Below are 23,009 nucleotides of genomic sequence, written 5' to 3' on the forward strand. Positions count from 1 at the left end.
TCAATTTGAAATTAATTACGATTTCCTAATTCAATTGGAAATTAATTACGATTTCCTAATTCAATTTGAAATTAATTACGATTTCCGAATTCATCGCAGTCCAACGCGGCGGATTTAGTCCGTCAAATTTCCCCCCCTTCCATAGTCGCATCTGGGGACCAGGTTTTTCGCGACGCGCTTCAGCAAAGGGAGCTTCCCTCGGAATCCACTTTCCCCCCTCAAGATCACTGGCGGCACCAGAGCGCTTGGGAAACACCTTTTTTCGACTTGAACACCAAGCTATTGTCTGAAGGAGCTTCGTCAGATCGTTATAAAGTGCGTCTTCTCGCAGTTTCTTCGGCTGAGTCCGGTGCGTGGCTAAATGTTCTTCCGTCTCCTTCTCTTGGAACCCATCTCTCTGATGATTCCTTTCGTGTAGCCGTCGGCCTTCGGTTGGGAGCTACAATTTGTGTGCCGCACTCCTGCGTTTGTGGTAGCCTGGTTGACTCCTTCGGTTCTCATGGCCTCAGCTGCAAAAAGATTTCGGGCCGTCGCTCCCGCCACAGTGCCGTCAACGATATTTTGAAACGGGCACTCGCGTCCGCGGGTGTTCCATCTATTTTGGAGCCGTCTGGCTTGTCTCGGGACGACGGAAAACGGCCAGATGGTTTGTCTTTAATCCCGTGGACCGGAGGGAAATCCTTGGTGTGGGATTTCACATGTACCGATCCTCTCGCTCCTTCGTATTTGAGTTCTTCTTCAACAGCCCCTCTCTGGGCCGCTACCCAAGCTGAAACGAAGAAGAACTCCAAATACTCGGCGCTTGCGCAGCGCTATATGTTTAAACCGGTGGCCATTGAAACCCTTGGCTCCTTCGGCCGCGAGGGTTTGGCGCTGATCCACGCCATAGGCCGTAGGATTCGTTCCGTCACTGGTGAACCGCGCTCCGTTTTATACTTGATCCAGCGCATCGCGGTCGCCGTTCAACGCGGTAATGCCGCTTCGGTGTTGCACACCTTCCCGCCGGGTGCTTCCCTGGAAGACTATTTGGTCCACCTCTAGTTTTTTTTTCTTACCTTTTTTTTGTAAATTTCAAAATAAAAATAAAATGCAGAAAAAAAAATTTGAAATTAATTTCGATTTACTAATTCTATTTTAGAAATAATGTTTATTAATTCAATTCCAAAATTGGGATATATTTATTTGGATTTATAAACTATAAATGAAAATACTGTAATTGGTTTCGTGGTTTGGTTGAAAAACAAGGACCGTAAGTGAAGAATACCAAATCCCGCAACGTCGGTAAAGGGCTTAACCTCACCCCGGCAAATTCCAAATCATAAGATAAGTGTACACAAATAATAACCCACCTGAAGAGTCTAGTAGGGATGCAACGGTTCCATTTTTTTGGATTATCTCGGCTCTGGTTCCAGTTCTTAAATTTTCGCTTTATCGGTTCCGTTTACGGTTACGGTACTTAAATTTTTAATTTATCGGTCGTGGTCGTGGTCGTGGTCGTGGTCGTGGCCCCGGTTGAGGTTATTAAAATTGGATATTATCGGTTCCGGTTTTGATTCCGGGTCCTAAAATGTAACCGGTTCCTCGGTAAATTTTCAACTTGGTGGTAAAAAGTTATAGAACCGTTAAAGAACAGTTTATCATAATACAAAACTCGGTTCCGGATCCGGTCTCGGTTATAATTTTTTTTTCCGGATATTGTTATCAAATTTTTATAGTATCGGTTTCGGTTACGGTACCTAGAAGTCAAATCCAAATTCAAATTTATTAGGTACCTAGTCAATCATACATTTTTATATTAGAACGATAGTCAACTTAGTCTCAGTTCCGGTTATCCGTTGCATCCCTAGAGCCTCGGTATATTTATTAATTACTATCCACGAAATATTTCTTAATATTTGCAAACTTTCACATTTCGGGCGTAAGCAATTTTTAATTTTTATGAAAGCAAATAACAAATGAGTGTTATACTTATCAATACAACGGATGACCAGAAATTATAAATAAGTGTGACACTAAAAATTAAAAACATTCCAGCAAATAAGTGTGACACTTATCAAAACAACGTATGACCAGACGTAGCAAAGAAGTGTGATACTTAAGAATGACCAGAATTAATAACTAAATGTGATCTACGGGATTGTGTGTACCAAAAGGGGCTACACTGTTAAAAAAGGTGGCTATTTAGAAACAAAAATAAGAATTTCGGGTTGCGACCCTTCTGAAGTACTAAATTAAGCCTTTGTGTGAAGGTATTTTGAAATACCTTTTACAGAGATATTTTTGGAAACCTTAAGGTTCTTATAAGTGTTTTTATTGTTTTACGCAATACGATGTTTTTAAATTACCCTTCAAGGTTCTGTGTAAAATCATTTTAAAAAGAATGGCGTAATTTACACCATTTTAAGGTTTTCCATCTTACCTTTTTAAAGACTAAAACCGTTGATTTAATTGAAAGTGAAAATCAAAAGTAAAAAATAAACTTTTCAATTAAATATCAATAAATTCAAAGAAGTGACCTGCCCCTCGGTTCATTTTTACACACAGTACCTATATAGGGATTGTAGTGTATTAGTTTCACGTACAGTGTAGTCAGCCGTCGCCACCGCCGTTCGTTCGATTACTCTCGATCCACTTGCGATATCAAATCAAACGATACGTTAATCGATTAGGTATAGAAAACCCTGGTCGTAATGGTTAATTATTTTTAAATCGGACGCCAAGAAGTTGGTCATTTGCCCATTTTAGTGGAACCGCCATTTCTTTGCCATTGAAATTTGAACAAATTTCGCTTTATTACTCGCGTTACAAAATCAAACGAAAAGTTAATCAATCGGGAATATCAAATCCTAGCTTCTATCTTTGAAAATTTTGAAATCGAAGAAGAAGAAGTTGGTCATTTGTACATTTACATTTTAATGGCACGCAATCCAGATTTCTTTGATTTTCGAATTTCCCGCAACCCAGAAGAGCTTTTAAAGAGGTGTTAATAGGTGTTAATTTCTTTTAATTCTCTTATCTGTTATAAATAGCACGTTTATGTTACAATTTTGGTTTTGGTATACACGGTGGTTGTGAAAGTGCTCCCATTGGAAACTTTCAATCGCAAATTTTGGAACACAGTGAATGTTTTATATCGGTCTATGATTTTTGAAATCCTTTCTATCGATATTTTGTAATACAGGGTGAATGATTTTATGTCGGACTTTTTCTGTTGTGAGTACTTTCAATCGCAAATCTTGTGACAGGGTGAATGTTTTTATTTCGGACTTTTTTCTGTTATGAGTACTTTCAATCGCAAATCTTGTGACAGGGCGAATGTTTTATATCGGACTTTTTTCTGTTATGAGTACTTTCAATCGCAAATCTTGTGACAGGGTGAATGTTTTATATCGGACTTTTTTCTGTTATGAGTACTTTCAATCGCAAATCTTGTGACAGGGTGAATGTTTTATATCGGGCTGTGACACTAGCGTAACGACAACATTTGGGCCCCATGCAGGATATCAAAGGGCCCTGTATAATTTTTTTTATTTGTTATGAAGCAGTATTAGAGTAGCTGCTATTAACATCCAATATAAAGTTCTCCTCTCTTGGTAATCCTTAACTGTACAAAGTTGAAAATGAGACGTTTTTTTAATACAGTAAAATATTTATTGTGAACAATGTATTCATGCGCGAGTTCCCGCCGTAAATGAAAGGCGCTAAATATTTGAGAAAGCCTCTCCAAAATCTAGAAGAGGGCCACTTCTCCTATTTACTTCTGCTGTATACCACTGTTCGATATCAAGGCGGAAGTATTATTTTCATAATCGGAACCGGATATTTAAAAAAATATTAAATCTAATTGGTTATAGAATTTCGATAGTTGAAAAGGTGCTGATCAGGCACAAAAAATCTACCGTAAAAAATAGCTGCTTTACCGCCGACCCAGAGCGGAAATGAGAAAAACGTTTTCCGTCGACACCGAATTTTAACCCCTAAAATAAGTGAAAACCAGGCTTTATTTTTCAAACAATGCTGCATGATTATTTACTTATTTTAAAGTTTCAGCTCTAACTAGTCACCAGTGAATTCAGAATGACTTCATATTTATATTATCCGACGCTTTAGGCTTACAATATTTCACAGGTGCTAGTCGTAATTATTAATTTTTCGCCAAGAAAGCCGAAGTACTGCATTTTTACCTAACCAAATTTGGTTTCCCACAAAGTTATAGAACTTCTAGTTTGTTGTTTTCGAAGCCATCATTTCGTCAAGCTAACTTGTCAATTCTCTTAAATCTATCTGAAATTCGCGTTTATAGACCTATACTAAATATTTTGTCTAAATATCGACCGATCCTGCAGAATTTGAATTTATTTGAAGAACACCATCTGGTCATGTGTAGTTGCTTGTTTCCAATTTACGCGTCGTCTGCATTTCTGACGACGTGTAACAAAACAGCGGTCTTTGATTGGTCTTCATATAAATTCGAATTCTACATGGTAAATTGAAATTTTTGTCCACCTTTTAGTGTAGGTCTATAATGGTTTCATAAAGGTCTACTTTCAGGAAAACGTTTCCCCCTGTCGAAAAAGGGGTTCATTTTATTTTCTTCCCCTCTTAATTATCTCACGCCAAGGGGTAAAACCATAAGAACACCGCTATGCATTCTAATATAACGCGTTCGCCCCATCACTTGGTTGTCGACATTAAACAGTTTCAGCTGACCGATTTCTAGACGTTGACGCGAGCGTCTGCAATGTATAGGAGATTGGTAGACGTTCACCTAAACGCCTGGAAATGGGTTTGCTGAAACTGTCTATTGCCAAGGATTCTTGAAGACGGGGAAATGGTCAGCGAGTTGGCGCGGTATTTCGACACATTGGTCCCATTTTCTGATTCCTCTACGCCCCACTTTCTCAGGTGTTCAAGACACTGGCGTCGATTTTCATTGATGTCACCACCTAATTTTATTTGTATTGTATTTTTGTATAAAACACTAACTAGAATTGAAGCCGCCAAAACGGTAAAACTGACCGTTCTTAAAAAATAAAGAAATATTTTAATATCAAATCATGGAGAAAGAAGGGAAGGAGGTGTTTTGTACGGTCCTTTTAGCTCCCTACCCGTAATAAATAACTCCCACAGGCGGGAGAGCAGGGGGATAAAAAAAAGAGGGAAGCCTGGTAAAAATAAATCACGTGAGCATATTGAAAACATTTGTTCGCGCCCTCTCTTCACCTACCGAAGAATTATTTAACGAATTTTTTTTTGAATTTCGTGTTAACGCTTTTTCCACGCGGTCCTCGGACTCCTCGGTTTCTAAACAAAGCGCGTTTTAAAATAATAACAACGATGGAGCCAAATGATCACAATTATTTCAAAATTGGTATTCGTAAGAAAAATACTAAAGCAATGCAACGAAAGATAGAAACAGGTAAGAATAATTACTTAGACTTGGTAACAATTGAATTGCTAAATGATTTTTAATTTTTAATATTTTGCCAGGTATTGCTTTTGATAAAAAATTTTTGGAAGAAAATTTATGCCATATTTTATCTAACGCCTGTAAATTGTATAAGGTATCTTACGTTGGGAGACCAACACCAGTCATTGTAAGTATTTAATTTATAGGCCATGTCTGGTCATGGCTAGAGATGATTCCTAAAGACTTCAAGCGTCCAAACTACGCCATTGAGGATACAAACTACGCCCAGGCGAAGCCCAGTCATATCCTTCTAAAATAGTAAAATTTATGGTAATTTAATTCTATTTTTATGTTTAATGACAGGATGCATTAGAAGAAATCAAAAAAAGCAAAATTAGTACAATTTCAGAAGAAGCTTTTGACCATTTATCAGTGTTCGTAGACACTAACACTGGTCTCATGGATAAAGCAAATTATACTTCTAAAAGGCACAACCTTTTTATTAATGAAGAGTTTAAGGAAGAATTAAAAAAATCATTTAAGACAATCGAGCCATATCAAAATCTCAATTCCAGTGACCAAAACTGTGTGGTATCAATTTTTGCACATCGCCTTTTCAATGAACTACATTCCAATTATTTGGAAAAAGAAAAACTTAAAGTGACTAGTGCAGGCCAAACAATTACCACAATATTAAAATCTAAAACTCCGAAATTAAGTCGCGATGAAACAAAACAAAAAGAAACTAAAACTATTCATCAGATAGCGGGGTACACAATTAATCAATTAATTGGTCTTTATGAGTGCCCCAAATTTTGGGGTAATACTTTAGTAAAGAAGAGTGAAGCGAACCAGACATTTCACAAATGGACAGTAAAACAGGATAGGGGTGGCTCTTTATACTTGTCAGAAACAGCTTTTAGCTTTTTCAAACATGTATGTTCAAAAATTGTGCCATTTGTAAAATATGATGATCCACTTAAAGACAATGAAATGAGAAATTCCAAAATTATTGACAATCTTGAAAAAGATATCTTTATATTAGAAACATGGGAAAAACTATGGGGGGACGGGAAAGAAAACTCCAAATCTGCTATGAGAAAATGTTTTTCTATCCTCATTAACTGCCATTTAAAGGGTTTGACCCGAATGATAAAAAATGCAGTTCAGGTTGCAAAGAAAGACACACTAACAAGCAGCGGCATCAGAAAAGAACTCAAAGTTTTAACTCAGAAAACCAAAATAAATAAGAGTAAGACAATTTGCAAAGGTGTTTAATGTAATTAGGATTAAGGATCTGTTTGTGTAAACCCAATAAATTCATATTTTTTCAAAGCAAATATTTAATTTTTTAATTATCGTAGAGCATCACGAGCTGATTTTCTTCTTTGCGCTCTTTTAGTTTTGGTGGCAGTACAATTTCCATTTCTTGCTTTTGGTATTAAGGATTTCATTAGTTTTAGTCTCTTTGCCCCCTGCCCATATTGGCTAACTGTGGGGTTTTCACCCGAACCACAGGATCCTCGCTGTCTACTGAAGTAATTCTCCACCAAATCTTGATTTAGCTTCGCTGTTAAAACATAAGGGGCTCCTTTTTTCAGCAAAAATTTTATAATCTCAATAGATGCGTATACTAAAGTAATAAAAAAAAATAAATCCCAAATTTTAATTTTCATAACACCATAAGTAACATAATAGTTATAAGTATGACACTTTCTTTTCATTCAATGCGAAATTGTTAATGATAGTCTGTTTCGCCAATGTGACTAAGGACTAAAAAGAATTGCTCTTAGTGTTTCTAAACTGAAACACATGTTTTTTGATCGTACCTTTGGTGAAGGTAATAAAATGTTTCCTAGTTGGAAACTTCTGATTATGTAATGGCTCTACGGCAGACTATCATTAACCATAATCATTCATTGTTATGCATATGTTTATTATTATTCAGGGTTGCCTCAGTATTTGGAAATTATTTAAAAAGTCAGGGAATTTAGATTTGAAAATTTATAAATGTATTTCTTTGGGTGATCTGTGATTTTTAAATTTCTTAAATATTTCTGGTCAATTTACATTACATGCAAATTAAAGGAAATTTGGTTTCCTATGAAATTTTGATATTTTTTGCTGATGTAAGTTGGTCAGGGAAAATGGTATTATAGAAGGTCAGGGAAAACCTGGAAAAGTCGGGGAATTTGAAAGTGGACAAAATTGTGGCAACCCTCAGATACCCATGATAATTGATTATTTTTTATACTAACCAGTTATTCGTATGCCCTCCAAAGTTTCCCGGCTTAGAATCATTTTTGATTTGTCAAAATCATCATCTACTTCCAATCGGAGTACTTCATCTTCCCAATCTTGTAAATAACCAAGAAATTCATCTTCTAGCCACTTGAAAATATAAATTAAATTATTGTAATTACATATAATTATTACTTTTGTAGGGATAATACCTTAAAACGCCAATCATCCAAACTTTTGAATGGTTCTAATGCGGGTTTTTTCTTGGTAAAAAACGCAAAAGTATTGGAAATATTTAGAATGTCGAAAAAAGTGTCGAACATTCGTAGAAACTTCACAGTCTCTTTAGCTTCATCCCCGATTAATTCTTCCACGGCATTAGCAGTAGTCGTACTTAGTACCTGAGTTGCAAGCTTTACTCTCATGCAACTATGTGCATTTGGGTAAACGTGATTGTATGTTAACTTAGGCGCTAACCTTAGCAGAGAACTAGAATCTATTTCAAAAGTGTCAACTATGTGTTTCCATAGGAGAAATTGTCCATTTTTTTTCAAAAGTCTAATTGGCTGAAGTGAACCATCTTTGTGTTTCTTCATTTTGCCGCTGTTGTTTAGTCCAGTCTTCGCAGTCTTTATGTTATGACACACATCAGAAACAAAATATAGCATTTCTCCCTTGCTCAATGGGTTCTTGGTTCGATACCCTACTTTATGATGGTTTACTTTTTGATCCAGTTCTGTACACATTTTAATTAACTTCATATTTGAAGACGCTTTGTCACATACAACAGCGAGAATTCGAAATCCAGCTGCCTGCAAATTTTCAATACCCTCCCAAATTATAGAGTATAAATCTTCCGCATGCAAATTTCCACAGGGAAAAAAAGCATACGGATATTTAAAGTTAGTTGTCAGTCCTCTAACCATCAACTGAAGTATGTGATTTGCCAAGTGAATGTTTCCATCATCTGTGGTGCCTTCTAATTCTGTCACTTTATTTCTGAATTGATTCAGATTGGTGGCTCCAATTAGTTGTCCTGTGCTGCTATTAAACACTAAATCCTGTTTTATTTGGATTTCATCAATGACTAGAGTGAAATACTTTTGGTAGTCTTCCAAATTATCGACATCAATTCTTTGTCTCATTTCCAAGAGAGCCGATTTGTTGAAACCACTTTTTGTAGTAAGATCTACAGAGTAATTATAAAGCGTTCTTTGCGAAGGTAAAGAAAATGCTTGACGCATAGCTTCATAAGCACTCGCAGACCTTGCTTTTATGGAAATACACCATTGCACTATTGCCGGATGCCATTTTCTAGGTCTGGATTTTTTTCTTTGAATTAATTTCATTTGTTCGCGCATCAATAGCTTTTGAAATATTGATTTGCTCTTAAATGGGTTTTTCGCAATAATTTCTTCAAAATCCTGACTCTCTTCTTCCGACATGAAAAACCCGTCTTTTTTAAAACTCTTCTTAACTTTTAATTCGAGTTCCTTGTTTCTTTTCTTCAACGCTTTATTATTTTTATTAACTCTAATGAACTGATCTTTTATCCTGTCTTTAGTCATGTATCGTAGATTGGTACTTTTTTTAAAAGTAGGCCTATTCTTTTCTCTTCGTTTTCGATTTTGTAAAACTACCTTCGTTACTCGACAAGGTGTGCAAATTTGAGAAAACTGGCCAAGGAATAATTGCTCACATTTACTTGATCGTATTGTTTGGCTAGTTCCACAAATATACGCAGGTTTTAAAAGTTTATCTTTAAAATGGGCAAACAGTTCTCCTGAAATCCCAAGGCATGGTTGCCAATTTTCGATTTCCAATAAAATGTTTATCAAGTCCTTCACTTGTAAAAATGGCACATGAAAATCAACTGAACTTGATGAAAACATCTTATGATCAGGTGAAAGTAATGTGTTGCAAAAATAAACACTTGGCTTTAAACATGGAGGTATTTCCACCGTAATTAAACCGTTATCGCCTTTTCTAAACTTTAGACATTTTATACGACGCAAATTGCATTCTGGTTCTTGAATTACAGCAATGGACCAGTCACAGTTATCTATATTTTCTAACTGATGAATTAAAAATTGTCTTGCAAATTTTTTAAGAGGATGCACTTCCATTAATTGATTAGTTGGAACATACATGTATTCCAATGAAGATGCTGGGTCCGATACTGAAGATGTTGCAATTACATCCAATGGTGTTCTGACATCTTTTAAAGTGGTGGTTGTTTCATTTAGCGCTACCTGAGAATTTATCTGATAATTTTGGATGGATGTTAAAGCTGAAGTTGCGTCAAGGTTCACAGTTTCTAAAGACGAAGTGAGTGGTGGTACAATACTTTCATTTAGAAGTTCAGCTTTTTCTATATGGGTAGCACTTTTCACAGTTTCTTGTCCTGCATTACAATTTTTGTTATCGCAGGTTTGAGCGGAAATGTCTTCACTTCTTTCAGAGTAAACATTCTCTATGATTAAATCAATTCGGCCATGCTGTTCTTGAGAATAACCATAATCAAGAGCCACGTAGTTCTATATTGTAAAGACTCATTATTATTTGGCCACACTTTCTTTACACAGATATACAATAAAATCTTACCTCTTGTGTTTCTTTAATTGGATCGGGATGTTCTACCGTAGGTCCATTGCCTCCAACAAAATGCTTAGAGCATACGTAATGATGTGGTTTAACATCGTAATGAGTGTTTATATCCACTCTGTTAATCGCTTTAACCCATAACATACATTTTTCAAAGTTTTTCTTTGGTTTAGGTACAGGATAATATTTTATTTCCTGACTTTGAGATTGATGAGCGGTTTTGTAATTCCTACATCTTCTATACACACAATATTTTCCCATTATAAAGATATTTTAATTAAATTATACCTAATAAAATCCTACTACGCGATCCTCCATGTTTGTTTACACTCGATTTCTTGTTTTACAATTCCAGCTAGATGCACTAGATGGCGCGAGCTGACGAAATCGGCCGCCTGTTGAGATTTTACCAGGATGCGCTCCCCACGTTTTCAACCCTCCCCATTCTCCCGTTTGTGGGAGGCTCACATCACGAGCCTGGGAGAGTTTCCCTTTTCAAAACACCTCCTTCCCTTCTTTCTCCATGATCAAATCCTGATGTCCGCTTAGATGTATTTTAAATTAGTAAAAAACTATATGCGCGTTTATAAACTTCACTAACAAGGTTCTTGAAATGTTTTTCGTTGAAAGGAGACTCTGCGCAACACGAGCTTTTTTTGAGCGCGCTATCCCTGTTTTTAAATTTTTCGGCGCTCGCTGTCTTGCGCGGCGTATTAAAACAAAGGCTGTTAAGTCTCCTAGTGTTACGCAACCCTCATTTTATGTAAAAACCTAAACAAACCTACTACCAATGGCGTAGCCAGAAATTCGTCGAGGGGGGCGGGCGAAGTATGTGAATGTTAAGAGTCGGTGGAGACGGTGGTAAAAGTACAGTCAATGGTAGGCCCAATTGGACACGGCATTGCCTCTTATATCGTTTTATTCAGTCGGCCAAATAAAAAATTACTCTCTCAGAGAACCAGCAATTCCAAATAGAAAATCATCAAACCCAAATGCCGATTTTCTACACCCAAGTGATAGCGACGGTCACCTATAAATTCCGACTTCTCATGGGCATTGTAGTTGCTGGCAATATTCACAATAGTTACAATGCGGGATCTATACCAAAAATATAATTATATATTACGAATGCGAAGAACTATCACCTGTAAGCCTACAATTAATATTATGTTTAAAGGCGTATGAGTTGAGTGTATATACATTTGATAAAAAATTTTAAACCCAATAATAACAAAGCTACAGCCGAAGTGTATAATATACGTATACCTGAGAAGTGTGCATATCCTGATAATCCTAAGGTTATTAGCTTTATAGGCAGACTCCCTCTAGGTTTTCAAAATATTGAAATATGTAAATTCATTTCACAGTGGGATTAATGTTTCCGTCCGGTGCCAATTTTTCATCTCTTTTGTTTGGTTTTTGCGCTTTTTATGTAACTCAGTTCAATAAATTATATTCTATCCAAAGTCTACCCCGGCCCGGGGAGCGAGAGAATACCCGCGTCTCTTGACAGCACGAGGTCAAGGTGCTTCGGTCTTGCGGTCACGGATTATTGGGCCCGCGGGCAAAAACTACGGTTAGCAAACTCAAGACACCTTCTAAACCTGACGGCAGGCGTCACAACGCCGCAGACCAAATTTCTTACGAATCGGACAATTATCTTGGGCATGCATAAAGAGTAACACACCAATATACAAACATACAAACAAACATTAGATTTTATAAATATAGATTTTTGCTCATATACAGTACTTTACCTTAAATTTTTATTGTTGCGAGGTCAGATTAAAGTTTCGAAGAGTGAAAGGTATTGACAAGAGTTGACGAAAATCATACCCGATGAGCGAATTCCAGATTTTAGGGAAAACCATTGGAAAAATTAAATTTCCTATACGAAAAACCTAGCGATACGTCTAAGAATCCTTTCGCCTTATCAATTTTTATATACTTGTCATTAAAATTATTATGACTATATTCCTTTACTAAACTCGATTGGCGACACTGGCACAAATGAAGCTTTTTCCCAAATTCGGATTAGATTCATTTATTTATCTAGCTTCTCGGAGAGCGAGCGAAAACAACACGTTCCCCCAATTGTCGCTCAATTTTAAAATTCACAGAAGTTTCGTTCATTTATCGAACTTCTCGGAGAGTGAGCGAAAACAACACGTTCCCCCAATTGTCGCTCTATTTTAAAATTCACAGAAGTTTCGTTCCTTTATCGAACTTCTCGGAGAGCGAGCGAAAATAACACGTTCCCCCAATTGTCGCTCTATTTTAAAATTAACAGAAGTTTCGTTCCTTTATCGAACTTCTCGGAGAGCGAGCGAAAATAACACGTTCCCCCAATTGTCGCTCTATTTTAAAATTCACAGAAGTTTCGTTATTTTATCGAACTTCTCAGAGAGCGAGCGAAAACAACACGTTCCCCCAATTGTCGCTCTATTTTAAAATTCACAGAAGTTTCGTTCCTTTATCGAACTTCTCGGAGAGCGTGCGAAAACAACACGTTCCCCCAATTGTCGCTCTATTTTAAAATTCACAGAAGTTTCGTTCCTTTATCGAACTTCTCGGAGAGCGAGCGAAAATAACACGTTCCCCCAATTGTCGCTCAATTTTAAAATTCACAGAAGTTTCGTTCATTTATCGAACTTCTCGGAGAGTGAGCGAAAACAACACGTTCCCCCAATTGTCGCTCTATTTTAAAATTCACAGAAGTTTCGTTCCTTTATCGAACTTCTCGGAGAGCGAGCGAAAATAACACGTTCCCCCAATTGTCGCTCTATTTTAAAATTCACAGAAGTTTCGTTCCTTTATCGAACTTCTCGGAGAGCGAGCGAAAATAACACGTTCCCCCAATTGTCGCTCTATTTTAAAATTCACAGAAGTTTCGTTATTTTATCGAACTTCTCAGAGAGCGAGCGAAAACAACACGTTCCCCCAATTGTCGCTCTATTTTAAAATTCACAGAAGTTTCGTTCCTTTATCGAACTTCTCGGAGAGCGTGCGAAAACAACACGTTCCCCCAATTGTCGCTCTATTTTAAAATTCACAGAAGTTTCGTTCCTTTATCGAACTTCTCGGAGAGCGAGCGAAAATAACACGTTCCCCCAATTGTCGCTCAATTTTAAAATTCACAGAAGTTTCGTTCATTTATCGAACTTCTCGGAGAGCGTGCGAAAACAACACGTTCCCCCAATTGTCGCTCTATTTTAAAATTCACAGAAGTTTCGTTCCTTTATCGAACTTCTCGGAGAGCGAGCGAAAATAACACGTTCCCCCAATTGTCGCTCAATTTTAAAATTCACAGAAGTTTCGTTCATTTATCGAACTTCTCGGAGAGTGAGCGAAAACAACACGTTCCCCCAATTGTCGCTCTATTTTAAAATTCACAGAAGTTTCGTTCCTTTATCGAACTTCTCGGAGAGCGAGCGAAAATAACACGTTCCCCCAATTGTCGCTCTATTTTAAAATTCACAGAAGTTTCGTTCCTTTATCGAACTTCTCGGAGAGCGAGCGAAAATAACACGTTCCCCCAATTGTCGCTCTATTTTAAAATTCACAGAAGTTTCGTTATTTTATCGAACTTCTCAGAGAGCGAGCGAAAACAACACGTTCCCCCAATTGTCGCTCTATTTTAAAATTCACAGAAGTTTCGTTCCTTTATCGAACTTCTCGGAGAGCGTGCGAAAACAACACGTTCCCCCAATTGTCGCTCTATTTTAAAATTCACAGAAGTTTCGTTCCTTTATCGAACTTCTCGGAGAGCGAGCGAAAATAACACGTTCCCCCAATTGTCGCTCAATTTTAAAATTCACAGAAGTTTCGTTCATTTATCGAACTTCTCGGAGAGCGTGCGAAAACAACACGTTCCCCCAATTGTCGCTCTATTTTAAAATTCACAGAAGTTTCGTTCCTTTATCGAACTTCTCGGAGAGCGAGCGAAAATAACACGTTCCCCCAATTGTCGCTCAATTTTAAAATTCACAGAAGTTTCGTTCATTTATCGAACTTCTCGGAGAGTGAGCGAAAACAACACGTTCCCCCAATTGTCGCTCTATTTTAAAATTCACAGAAGTTTCGTTCCTTTATCGAACTTCTCGGAGAGCGAGCGAAAATAACACGTTCCCCCAATTGTCGCTCTATTTTAAAATTCACAGAAGTTTCGTTATTTTATCGAACTTCTCAGAGAGCGAGCGAAAACAACACGTTCCCCCAATTGTCGCTCAATTTTAAAATTCACAGAAGTTTCGTTCATTTATCGAACTTCTCGGAGAGCGAGCGAAAATAACACGTTCCCCCAATTGTCGCTCTATTTTAAAATTAACAGAAGTTTCATTCCTTTATCGAACTTCTCGGAGAGCGAGCGAAAATAACACGTTCCCCCAATTGTCGCTCTATTTTAAAATTCACAGAAGTGTCGTTCCTTTATCGAACTTCTCAGAGAGCGAGCGAAAACAACACGTTCCCCCAATTGTCGCTCTATTTTAAAATTCACAGAAGTTTCGTTCCTTTATCGAACTTCTCGGAGAGCGAGCGAAAACAACACGTTCCCCCAATTGTCGCTCTATTTTAAAATTCACAGAAGTTTAGTTCCTTTATCGAACTTCTCGGAGAGCGAGCGAAAATAACACGTTCCCCCTATTGTCGCTCTATTTTAAAATTCACGAAAGATTCGTTCATTAATCGAACTTTTCGCAGAGAAACAGCAAATAAAACGTTCACCTAATTTTCCCTTTCTCCTAAGAACCTTTGTACCAAGATTGAAAAAAACTTCTTTGCGGGAGAAATTTTTCCAAACTTTAGTGTCGGCGAATTCATGCTGAAAGAGATAAGGAGTACGTTTGACTCCGAATTATTCATGCAGTGAACTTTGGGCGAACGAACAACAAAAAGTTCGAGAGAGGTGAACTAAATGTCAGTTTTGCCCAGCTCTGGTAGATTTGGACTCTCAATTGAATTGCATATGCTCTGTTCGAATGTGTTTCGAAGATGATGACAATTGCGTGTTTAAATCTAAAGTTCTTTTACCATTGTGATTAACAACTTAAGTAATGTAATTTATTAAAATTATTTATTATTGAGATAGACAGTTTCAAATTTCAATTACCATTTTCTGAATTTTTGCATGAAATACTGTTGGACAAATTCAATGTGTTTTCCTCGGAAATTGGTTGTGATGCGTTTGTGACTAACGCGCTTTCTTCCAACCCATGTTCATATGTCGCGTATGGATAGGCTATACATTTTAGTAAATTAATTGTCAGTAAATTTTTTAAACCACATTAGGAGCCCTTAGATGTTTTTCTTTACCTTCACTAACTGTACTGGAAAATGAGTAGTGTTCATAAAATATTGTTGGCACAGCTGATGGTATTAGACTATTTTTAGTTTTAATATTCATAAAACTATCGTCAGTGAAATGATTAGAGCAAAGCCAATGGTTAAAGTGAAGGTATTCCGTTGTTTTATTTGTCAGTTTCTCGTTTTTTACATTATTCAACCATGATAGGGAACTGAAATTTCAATAAGAAAGTTAAAGTAAGAATAAACCTATGTAAAAAACGCGTATTCACCGTTCTTTTTCCCTTGGAAACTTGAAAAATGATAATCGAGAATTCTTATTTTTCGTATTAGAACAATTTACGGCGGAACAAAATGGTCCAGGCATATTTAAAACATTTAAAAACTACTTAAAATGTAAATTACCAAACTAATCAATTTTTGCGTCGTCCTAAACTGAATTTTGAATCGTGCGCTAGGACTGGCGGATACTCTTGCCGCGCCATCAAACGTTGGGATCCTATGGACATTTTCGCGGAAAAAAATAAATAAGGATTTTTGAACGAGAGACGCCTCTCAGCAGCGAAGCGACTTTACCCTCTCTGGTATAACGGTGTCTGATCCTAACTCGGAAAACTTTCTTAACGAAAACGATATCGTAACACATACAATCGGTTTCAATTCGATCTGGATTTGTTAAAAAGCCAAACTAAAATAGCCAGAAATTTAATTATCCCCAAGAAATTTACCAGCGTAATCGACTGCTTCCACACTGTACCTTCTCTGTGAACAGCATATATTTTCAGTTGGAGTATCCATTGGTCCGCAGTTTAAGCAGAAGCACCACGAATCAGTAGGGGAAGCACTTGGATAACTTGAAAATGGTTCCTTTTCAGTTGGTGCTTGTCCTCCCGAGGGAGTAGATTTTGATTCGGATGAGGCTACACCAAGTTCAAGATACATTTAATTCGGGTGGTGTTTGTTCTTCCGAGGGAGTAGAGTTTGTTTCCGGTGAGGCTCCAAGTTCAAGTTTAAACTTTGGATACTGCAGTGTTAATATTTTGTTAAAGACACCTCTGGCATCATCCTCAGATAATTTAGAAATCTCCTAGCGATAAATATTATTATACCAGTACTATGGCAAGTTAGATTACAATAATGTAGTACTGTAACAAGTTGCATTATAATAACGTACTTGACCCCAGCTCCACGGCTTTTAATTCGATGAAGTTTTCCTGGGCACTTTCTTGGGTTTCACAACATTTAGTAGGGTTTTACTTTCTAAAGCCCCATTTTCATGCTCGCTGGTAGCGGGTAAAAATCGTCAAAATCCGCTTCAGCTATACACTTTTTCACTTTCCGCGTCGATCTGTTTCAAACAGATATTTTAGCATTATTTTCACGCCTGCGAGTCGCGGAAACGAATTTTGACGATTTTTATCCGCAACCAGCGAGCATGAAAATGGGGCTTGATACCTCAGTAATTTCCTTTATTACGAAAGTTGTTTAAATTTAGAACTCAACAACCAAAAGTATTATATAATAAACATTTACTGTACCTGAGTCTCCTCACAAGACAAGGCTGTGATTTTACGTTTCACAATTGTCTTTTTTTGCTTTTTTTCTATGATCAAATTCCTCAAGATCTTTGTCTGGTTTACCATTACTACAGCCCAAAAACATTTTTCCACAATAGCATTTTTCTGTGCATTTTTTACCATTAGTGCGACAAATACAAAGGTTTCGGCAGGTTTTTGAAAGGCAATTTGATTTACTGCAACAACTAATAACTTTTTCCATAATTAATCCTTAAATGGGAACGACTTACTAACACTAAAAAAAATTAATCTTTGTTAAACAACACGCGGCCACGTGCGATGAGGGCGAATTACGCCTCGTAACAAAGGGGGTTGAGCGCGCGAAAAAATAGGCCCGATACGAAAAAATCGAGTACGATGACGTCACGCCAACGGTCAAATGACGTTTTTCAAATCGACTTCCTACCCCCATAGTCCTCCCTTTAAGGTCCCTTTAATGAAAATGGCAGATGGGTTCCCTGACCTAGTTAAATACTATAAAATTGTTTCTTGCATTCCTGTGGCAAATACTACCTCAGAAAGAAGTTTCAGTTCACTCAAAAGAATAGAAGCACGTCTACTAACAACTGAGGGAGAGTTTAGGCTTTCAAATCTAGCTACACTGTCGCTAAATCGCGATTTGTTGAATTGTTTAAAAGAAAACCCAAGATTAGTGGTTGACGAATTTGGGAAAAAATTAAATCGAAGAGTGTTATTCCTTGATTAAAATGCCTTTAAAAAATCTATTGCAGGGGAAACTTTTAGAAATCATGACAAAATTTTAAATATGTTAAAAACAATCCTTGAAAGTCGGGAATTTTTGAAATAAACATTTTAGATTTGGCCTCTAAATCAAGCTAGGCCTACGTCAAGGTTCTTACCAGCGGCACTTTAAGGTTGGCGCATATAAAAGTGGCGGGAAACTAGTTTTCGGCAACCGCGCGGGAGGGTGCTTTCCCCTAGTCTGGTGACGTCGTTGGTTAGAATAAAACGAAACAGGCGGTATTGATCATAAAAGGCATTGGGCCTGGTTCAGTTATTATCCGAGATAGATCTTTACGTTTCCTTTATGATTCTCTACCAAACACGTGGCCTCGTTTCTAGTTAAAATTGTGTATTTTTTAAGTACAATTAATTTTCATTACACTACGGAAATCTTTCACTTTTTTTTCAAAACGTAAATATTTTCATATCAATGCTGTATATTAGGCCGTATTCTTAAACTAGCGAAGAAGATAGTAGTAAGTACAAAGGAAAATTTTAAATCTTGCATCTTTTAATATTATAAATTTTCGCATGTTTTAACTACGTACATAATAGTAACGTAGAAAAGGGAGGTTTCCGTTTTAAAGCCTCTTGGGTCTAACGTTTTTGACTGTACTAAATTTGAATCCCATCTAGGCCCGCTTTTAACATTCACATTCGCCGACCTCCCATTTTTGGCAACGCCACTGCTAAATACTGCATTCGCATATTGGTTTTAATTTTTATATACACCATTTGCTTTTTATATGAGTATTACGGTTAGTAACATAATAACAATAAGTAATATCCAAAAGAAACTATTTTATCTCTGTAAAGTTCTTTCCAACTTTAAAGGAAATTTTTCTAAATCCACAAATTATATCGATTATCTACAAAATTAATAATACTTCGCATACCAGAATGAAACGCCTTAAGAAACAGACGAAGATAGAGACAAACGTAGCCACCCTATAAATCACTCTTGAAAATCTATCCAGTGACGTCATTGTTATAGTACTTGTACTAGTACTTTAAAAATTAATGTTAGATCCAATTTAAAATTCTACCCATTTGCAAAGTCAAAAACACAATTAAACCGTTGCAAACAATGGCTAGAAGCTTGTTCAAGAAGCGATTTGTCTCCTGACGTATATCTTTCAAATAAACACGTTGCGCTAATATTGAATCATTTCGGCAGTCTTTAAAGCAGCAATTCCTATTTTTCGGCATTATTTTAAAAACACGAATAAACTTTCATAAGCTACGAAATACTTCGGTTTTTAAGGTTTATTATTTTGAATCAGACGATAGTTCCTCTACGAAAACGAGATAAAATTTGCTTCTGCAGTAAAAAGTTTTTCCCCGTCTCTCACTCTGACGAGAGCAGTCGATGACGTCAAAAAAGGGGGGAGGGGGTTTGAAGACACCTGCCTAAATCGTTAACTCGTTTCTATAACATTCTCTCTTCTGGGGAAAGTTCCTCTATGCTTTGAGCTACATCATTTCGCGCCCTCTTTACATAGCGAGAAAAATTATTACTGGATTTCGAATTGAATTATTAATCCGTTCGGGAAATCATAACAATTGTGTTTAACTTCTGTTTTAGTTTTTTTTATATTTGAGTGTGCTATTATGGATTATAATGATCATAACTATCACAAAATTAGAAACATAACAAAACGGACAAAGACAGATCAGTGCAAAGGTAAGCATTATTTTTAACCCTTGTACAGTTTCTCAGATGGCTGAAGGAATCGTGAAAGAATGTTTGTTAATAATAATTTACTCTTTCAGGTATGGGTTTTAATAAACAATTTTTAAAAGATAATTTACGGACTATACTTGTTAATGCGTCAAATTTGTATAAGGTAACTTATGTTGGAAGAACAAAAGCCGTAATTGAAAGTATTAGTCAGAAATGTTGCAGAGTCTACGACTTCAACCAGTTCCAGTACTTCTTCCATATTCTAAGTTACGTGATATTCTAATTTGATTAGTTATGGTATTATCTAGAATTTCAATTCTAAATTATTTTTGTTAGGATAGGCTAGATGAAATAAAAAAAATACAAATACCGAAGCATCGGATGACGCAATTGACCATCTTTCAATTTTTGCCGATAAAAATGGACTATTGGACAAAAATAATTTCACTCAAAATAGGCATGAGCTGTTTATTGATACTGAGTTCAAAAACAAAATGAAGAAATCCTTCAAAAGTATTGAGCCGTTTCAAGATCTGAACCAAAATGATCAAGACCCACCCTCGCACAGCTGAGGACTAGAGTGACTTATTCTTCCACTGCAAACTACCCTCCCCAGTAGGGTATAGAATGCCGAGTATGGAACACCCCTGAGGTTCCAGTGACCCAGCGCTCCCGAACCCAACGACCCAGAACGCCGGGTATGGAGCCCTCCAAAGGTTCCAGTGACCCCATTAACCCACTGATAGGGACAGTGGGAACCCCGCAAAGGACAGTAAAGATCACCAAAAAGAAGTTATCTCTAGGCCCTGAAGATACAAAACGGAGAGTTAAATTCTATTCATCAAATAGCCGGGTATGCTATGAACAAATTAATTGGACTTTATGAATGCCCCTCTTTTGCTAAAAACTGCCTAGTGAAGAAAAATGAGGCTAATGAAGAATTTCACAAATGGTCAATTAAACAAGACAGAGGTGGGTCTCTTTTCTTGTCAAAGGCAGGATTTCAGTTTTTTGAGAAAGTGTGTAGTGTGAAATGCAATATAAATTTAAAAGGTCATACAACGAGAAATGATTTAATTATTGAAACCTTGGCTGTATCTGAATGATAATAAAAAAAAAGTTCTGATTCTGAGACACTTTGATTACTGAAATGTGGGGTAAACTATGGGGGATGAGAAGGAAAATTTTGTACGTTTAAAATTTAAAGTTTTCAAAACACTAATTAACTGTCATCTGAAAGGGTTAACGAGACAGGTGAAAATTAATTTAAAATTGCCAAATAGCAGTGGAATTCGAAAAGAGCTAAAAGTTCTAACGAGTAAAATACCCAAAGGTAGTAAGGATAATTTGGAACTGTTGTAATGGTTGTTTTACTATGCATTTATTAAACCAAGAATTTCTTTTCTCCTTTTCACCCTCTTTATTTAGTACAATTTCCATTTTTAACTTTTGCCATTAAAGACTTCATAAGCTTAAGCCTCTTTGTGGATTGTCCATATTGGTTAACCGTCGGGTTTTCACGTGAACCACAAAACCCTCTCTGTCTGCTAAAATAGTTTTCAACTAAATCTTGATTCAACTTTGCAGTTAAAATGAACGGCGCTCCTTTTTCTATCAAAAATTTCACAATTGCAATAGTAGAGTAAACGGAAATGATATATTGAACGAGTTAATTACTTTGCTACTTGAAATTATATACAATGCCCTTACCAGTTATTCTAATACCCTCGAGGGTCTCTCTACTTAGCAGCATTTTAAATTTATCCAGATCATCTTCGACAATATCCATATCATTACCCTCTCGCTCCCACTCATGTAAATAGCCCAGGAAGTCTTCAGTGAGCCACTGAAATTTAAATTAATTGTTTAAAAGCCTTTAAAGAAAGAGCGAAATTTGACTAACTCACCCTAAATCTCCAATCATCTACGTTTTTAAAGGGTGCCAAAGCCGGTTTCCTTTTGGTGTGAAACGCATGTGTATTTGTACGTTTAAAATATCAAAAAATTGGTCGAAATATCTTAGGAACTTTACTGTCTCGGACGCTTCTTCTCCAACCAATTCTTCTACAGCATTCGCGGTGCTGCTACTTAATATTTGAGTAGCAAGCCTCACCTTCAGGCAATTAAACGCATTTGGGTTGATATGATTGTAGGTTAGTTTTGGCGCTAGTCGAAGCAATGAAGTCGAATCAATATCATACGCATCTCCTATGTGTTTCCATAAGATATATTTCCCATTTCTCTTCAATAGCCTTATTGGTTTTAGTGAGCCATCTTTTTGCTTTTTATTTTTTCCTCTATTGTTTAGTGCATTCTTCGCGGTTTTTACATTATGGCATATGTCGGAAACGAATAAAAGAGGTTCATTCTTGTTGAATGGATTAACAGTACGATAAAACGACAAAACTGGTAAATAAGACCGTACATTTAATAAAAATAAATCGCAGTACTTCGGCAAAATATGCCTTCAAGGCGGTACAAGATTTGAAAGAAGACTAAGATTTGAAAAATTAAAAGCACGCGCGGTGGAATGCCTAATGAACGCGAGCCGTAAAAAGAGAGCTAGAAATAACTACACAGAAAAACTAAAGGGGGAAAAATATTACAGAAATAGAAAATTTAACGGAACGAAAGCTTTTCGTTCAGTCCGGCTGGGAATTCCGTTCCGAATTTGAAAATCAGTCGGTTTTCTTCAGTAACTCTAAAAGGTCGGTCACCGTTAAGAACCTTGAGAACGCGGATAGAAACGGCAGATATGGTGTGGACGTCGTTGAAGTGTCTAGTTACATGATTTTTGTCGCGGTTGCTTCTGATATCAAGTAAGTGTTCGCGGAAACGATCAGCGAGGCGTCGACCAGTCTCGCCGACGTAAACTTTGTCGCAAACTTTACAAGACAAAGAGTAAACGAGGTTGGATGTTATACAGGAAAAGGATCCTTTAATATGCGCTTATGTTAGTTCCGACTTGGTGGTTACAACCCCTAAATCGAACTATCATATTAAAGGATCCTTTTCCTGTATAACATCCAACCTCGTTTACTCTTTGTCTGGAAGATATGGATTTAATGGAGATGCACCACTGAATTATTGCTGGATGCCATTTTCTCGGTCTTTATTTTTTGGGTCATTATTAGTTTTAATTGTTCTTTCATCAGAAGTTTTAGAAATGTCGACTTGGTCTCAAACGGATTTTTTGAAATAATCTCTTCAAAATCTGCACTTTCTTCTGGTGTCATAAAAACCCCATTATATTTTATATTATTTTTGATTTTCAATTTCAGTATTGAGCTAAATGTTTCAGAGCGAGAAATGGACAGGTTGAAGGCTCATCTATTGCAGGTATCAATTCATTGCAATTGGTTTGTTTTGAAGCTCCGATAATTTCATTAGCTTTCGTTGCAATAGGCTGTGAGACAGGGCCGTAACCAGGGGGGGGGGAGCGGTC

General features: G+C 36.8%; 1 protein-coding gene and 1 long non-coding RNA gene across 2 annotated transcripts; both read right to left on the bottom strand.

Annotated features, from left to right (window-relative positions):
• Window positions 1-6,595: 6,595 nt before the first annotated feature.
• Window positions 6,596-10,773, bottom strand: LOC149957595 (uncharacterized). The gene is made up of 4 exons (XM_090165644.1): window positions 10,256-10,773; window positions 7,864-10,188; window positions 7,669-7,801; window positions 6,596-7,043 (listed from the first exon to the last, which is right to left on the bottom strand). Exons 1-4 carry the CDS (start codon window positions 10,514-10,516, stop codon window positions 6,766-6,768), a joined length of 2,997 nt encoding a protein of 998 aa, XP_090021770.1. The 5' UTR covers window positions 10,517-10,773; the 3' UTR covers window positions 6,596-6,765.
• Window positions 10,774-21,020: 10,247 nt separating this feature from the next.
• LOC149957596 (uncharacterized) lies at window positions 21,021-21,736 on the bottom strand. The gene is made up of 3 exons (XR_016478239.1): window positions 21,472-21,736; window positions 21,275-21,410; window positions 21,021-21,175 (listed from the first exon to the last, which is right to left on the bottom strand). It is a non-coding gene; the product is annotated as an uncharacterized LOC149957596 (long non-coding RNA).
• Window positions 21,737-23,009: the final 1,273 nt, after the last annotated feature.

This window comes from Leiobunum rupestre, chromosome 2 (genome assembly GCF_980474605.1).
Source record: "Leiobunum rupestre chromosome 2, qqLeiRupe1.1.hap1, whole genome shotgun sequence".
In the NCBI taxonomy this organism is placed as follows: Eukaryota; Metazoa; Arthropoda; class Arachnida; order Opiliones; family Sclerosomatidae; genus Leiobunum; species Leiobunum rupestre.

Coding starts and splice junctions, on each gene's coding strand:
- LOC149957595 (XM_090165644.1), bottom strand. CDS start 10,516: ATGGGAAAATATTGTGTGTATAGAAGATGTAGGAATTACAAAACCGCT. Junction 7,802..7,863: donor TGGATGATTGGCGTTTTAAG/GTATTATCCCTA, acceptor TATATTTTCAAG/TGGCTAGAAGATGAATTTCT. Junction 7,044..7,668: donor GGAGGGCATACGAATAACTG/GTTAGTATAAAA, acceptor TTATTACTTTAG/TATACGCATCTATTGAGATT.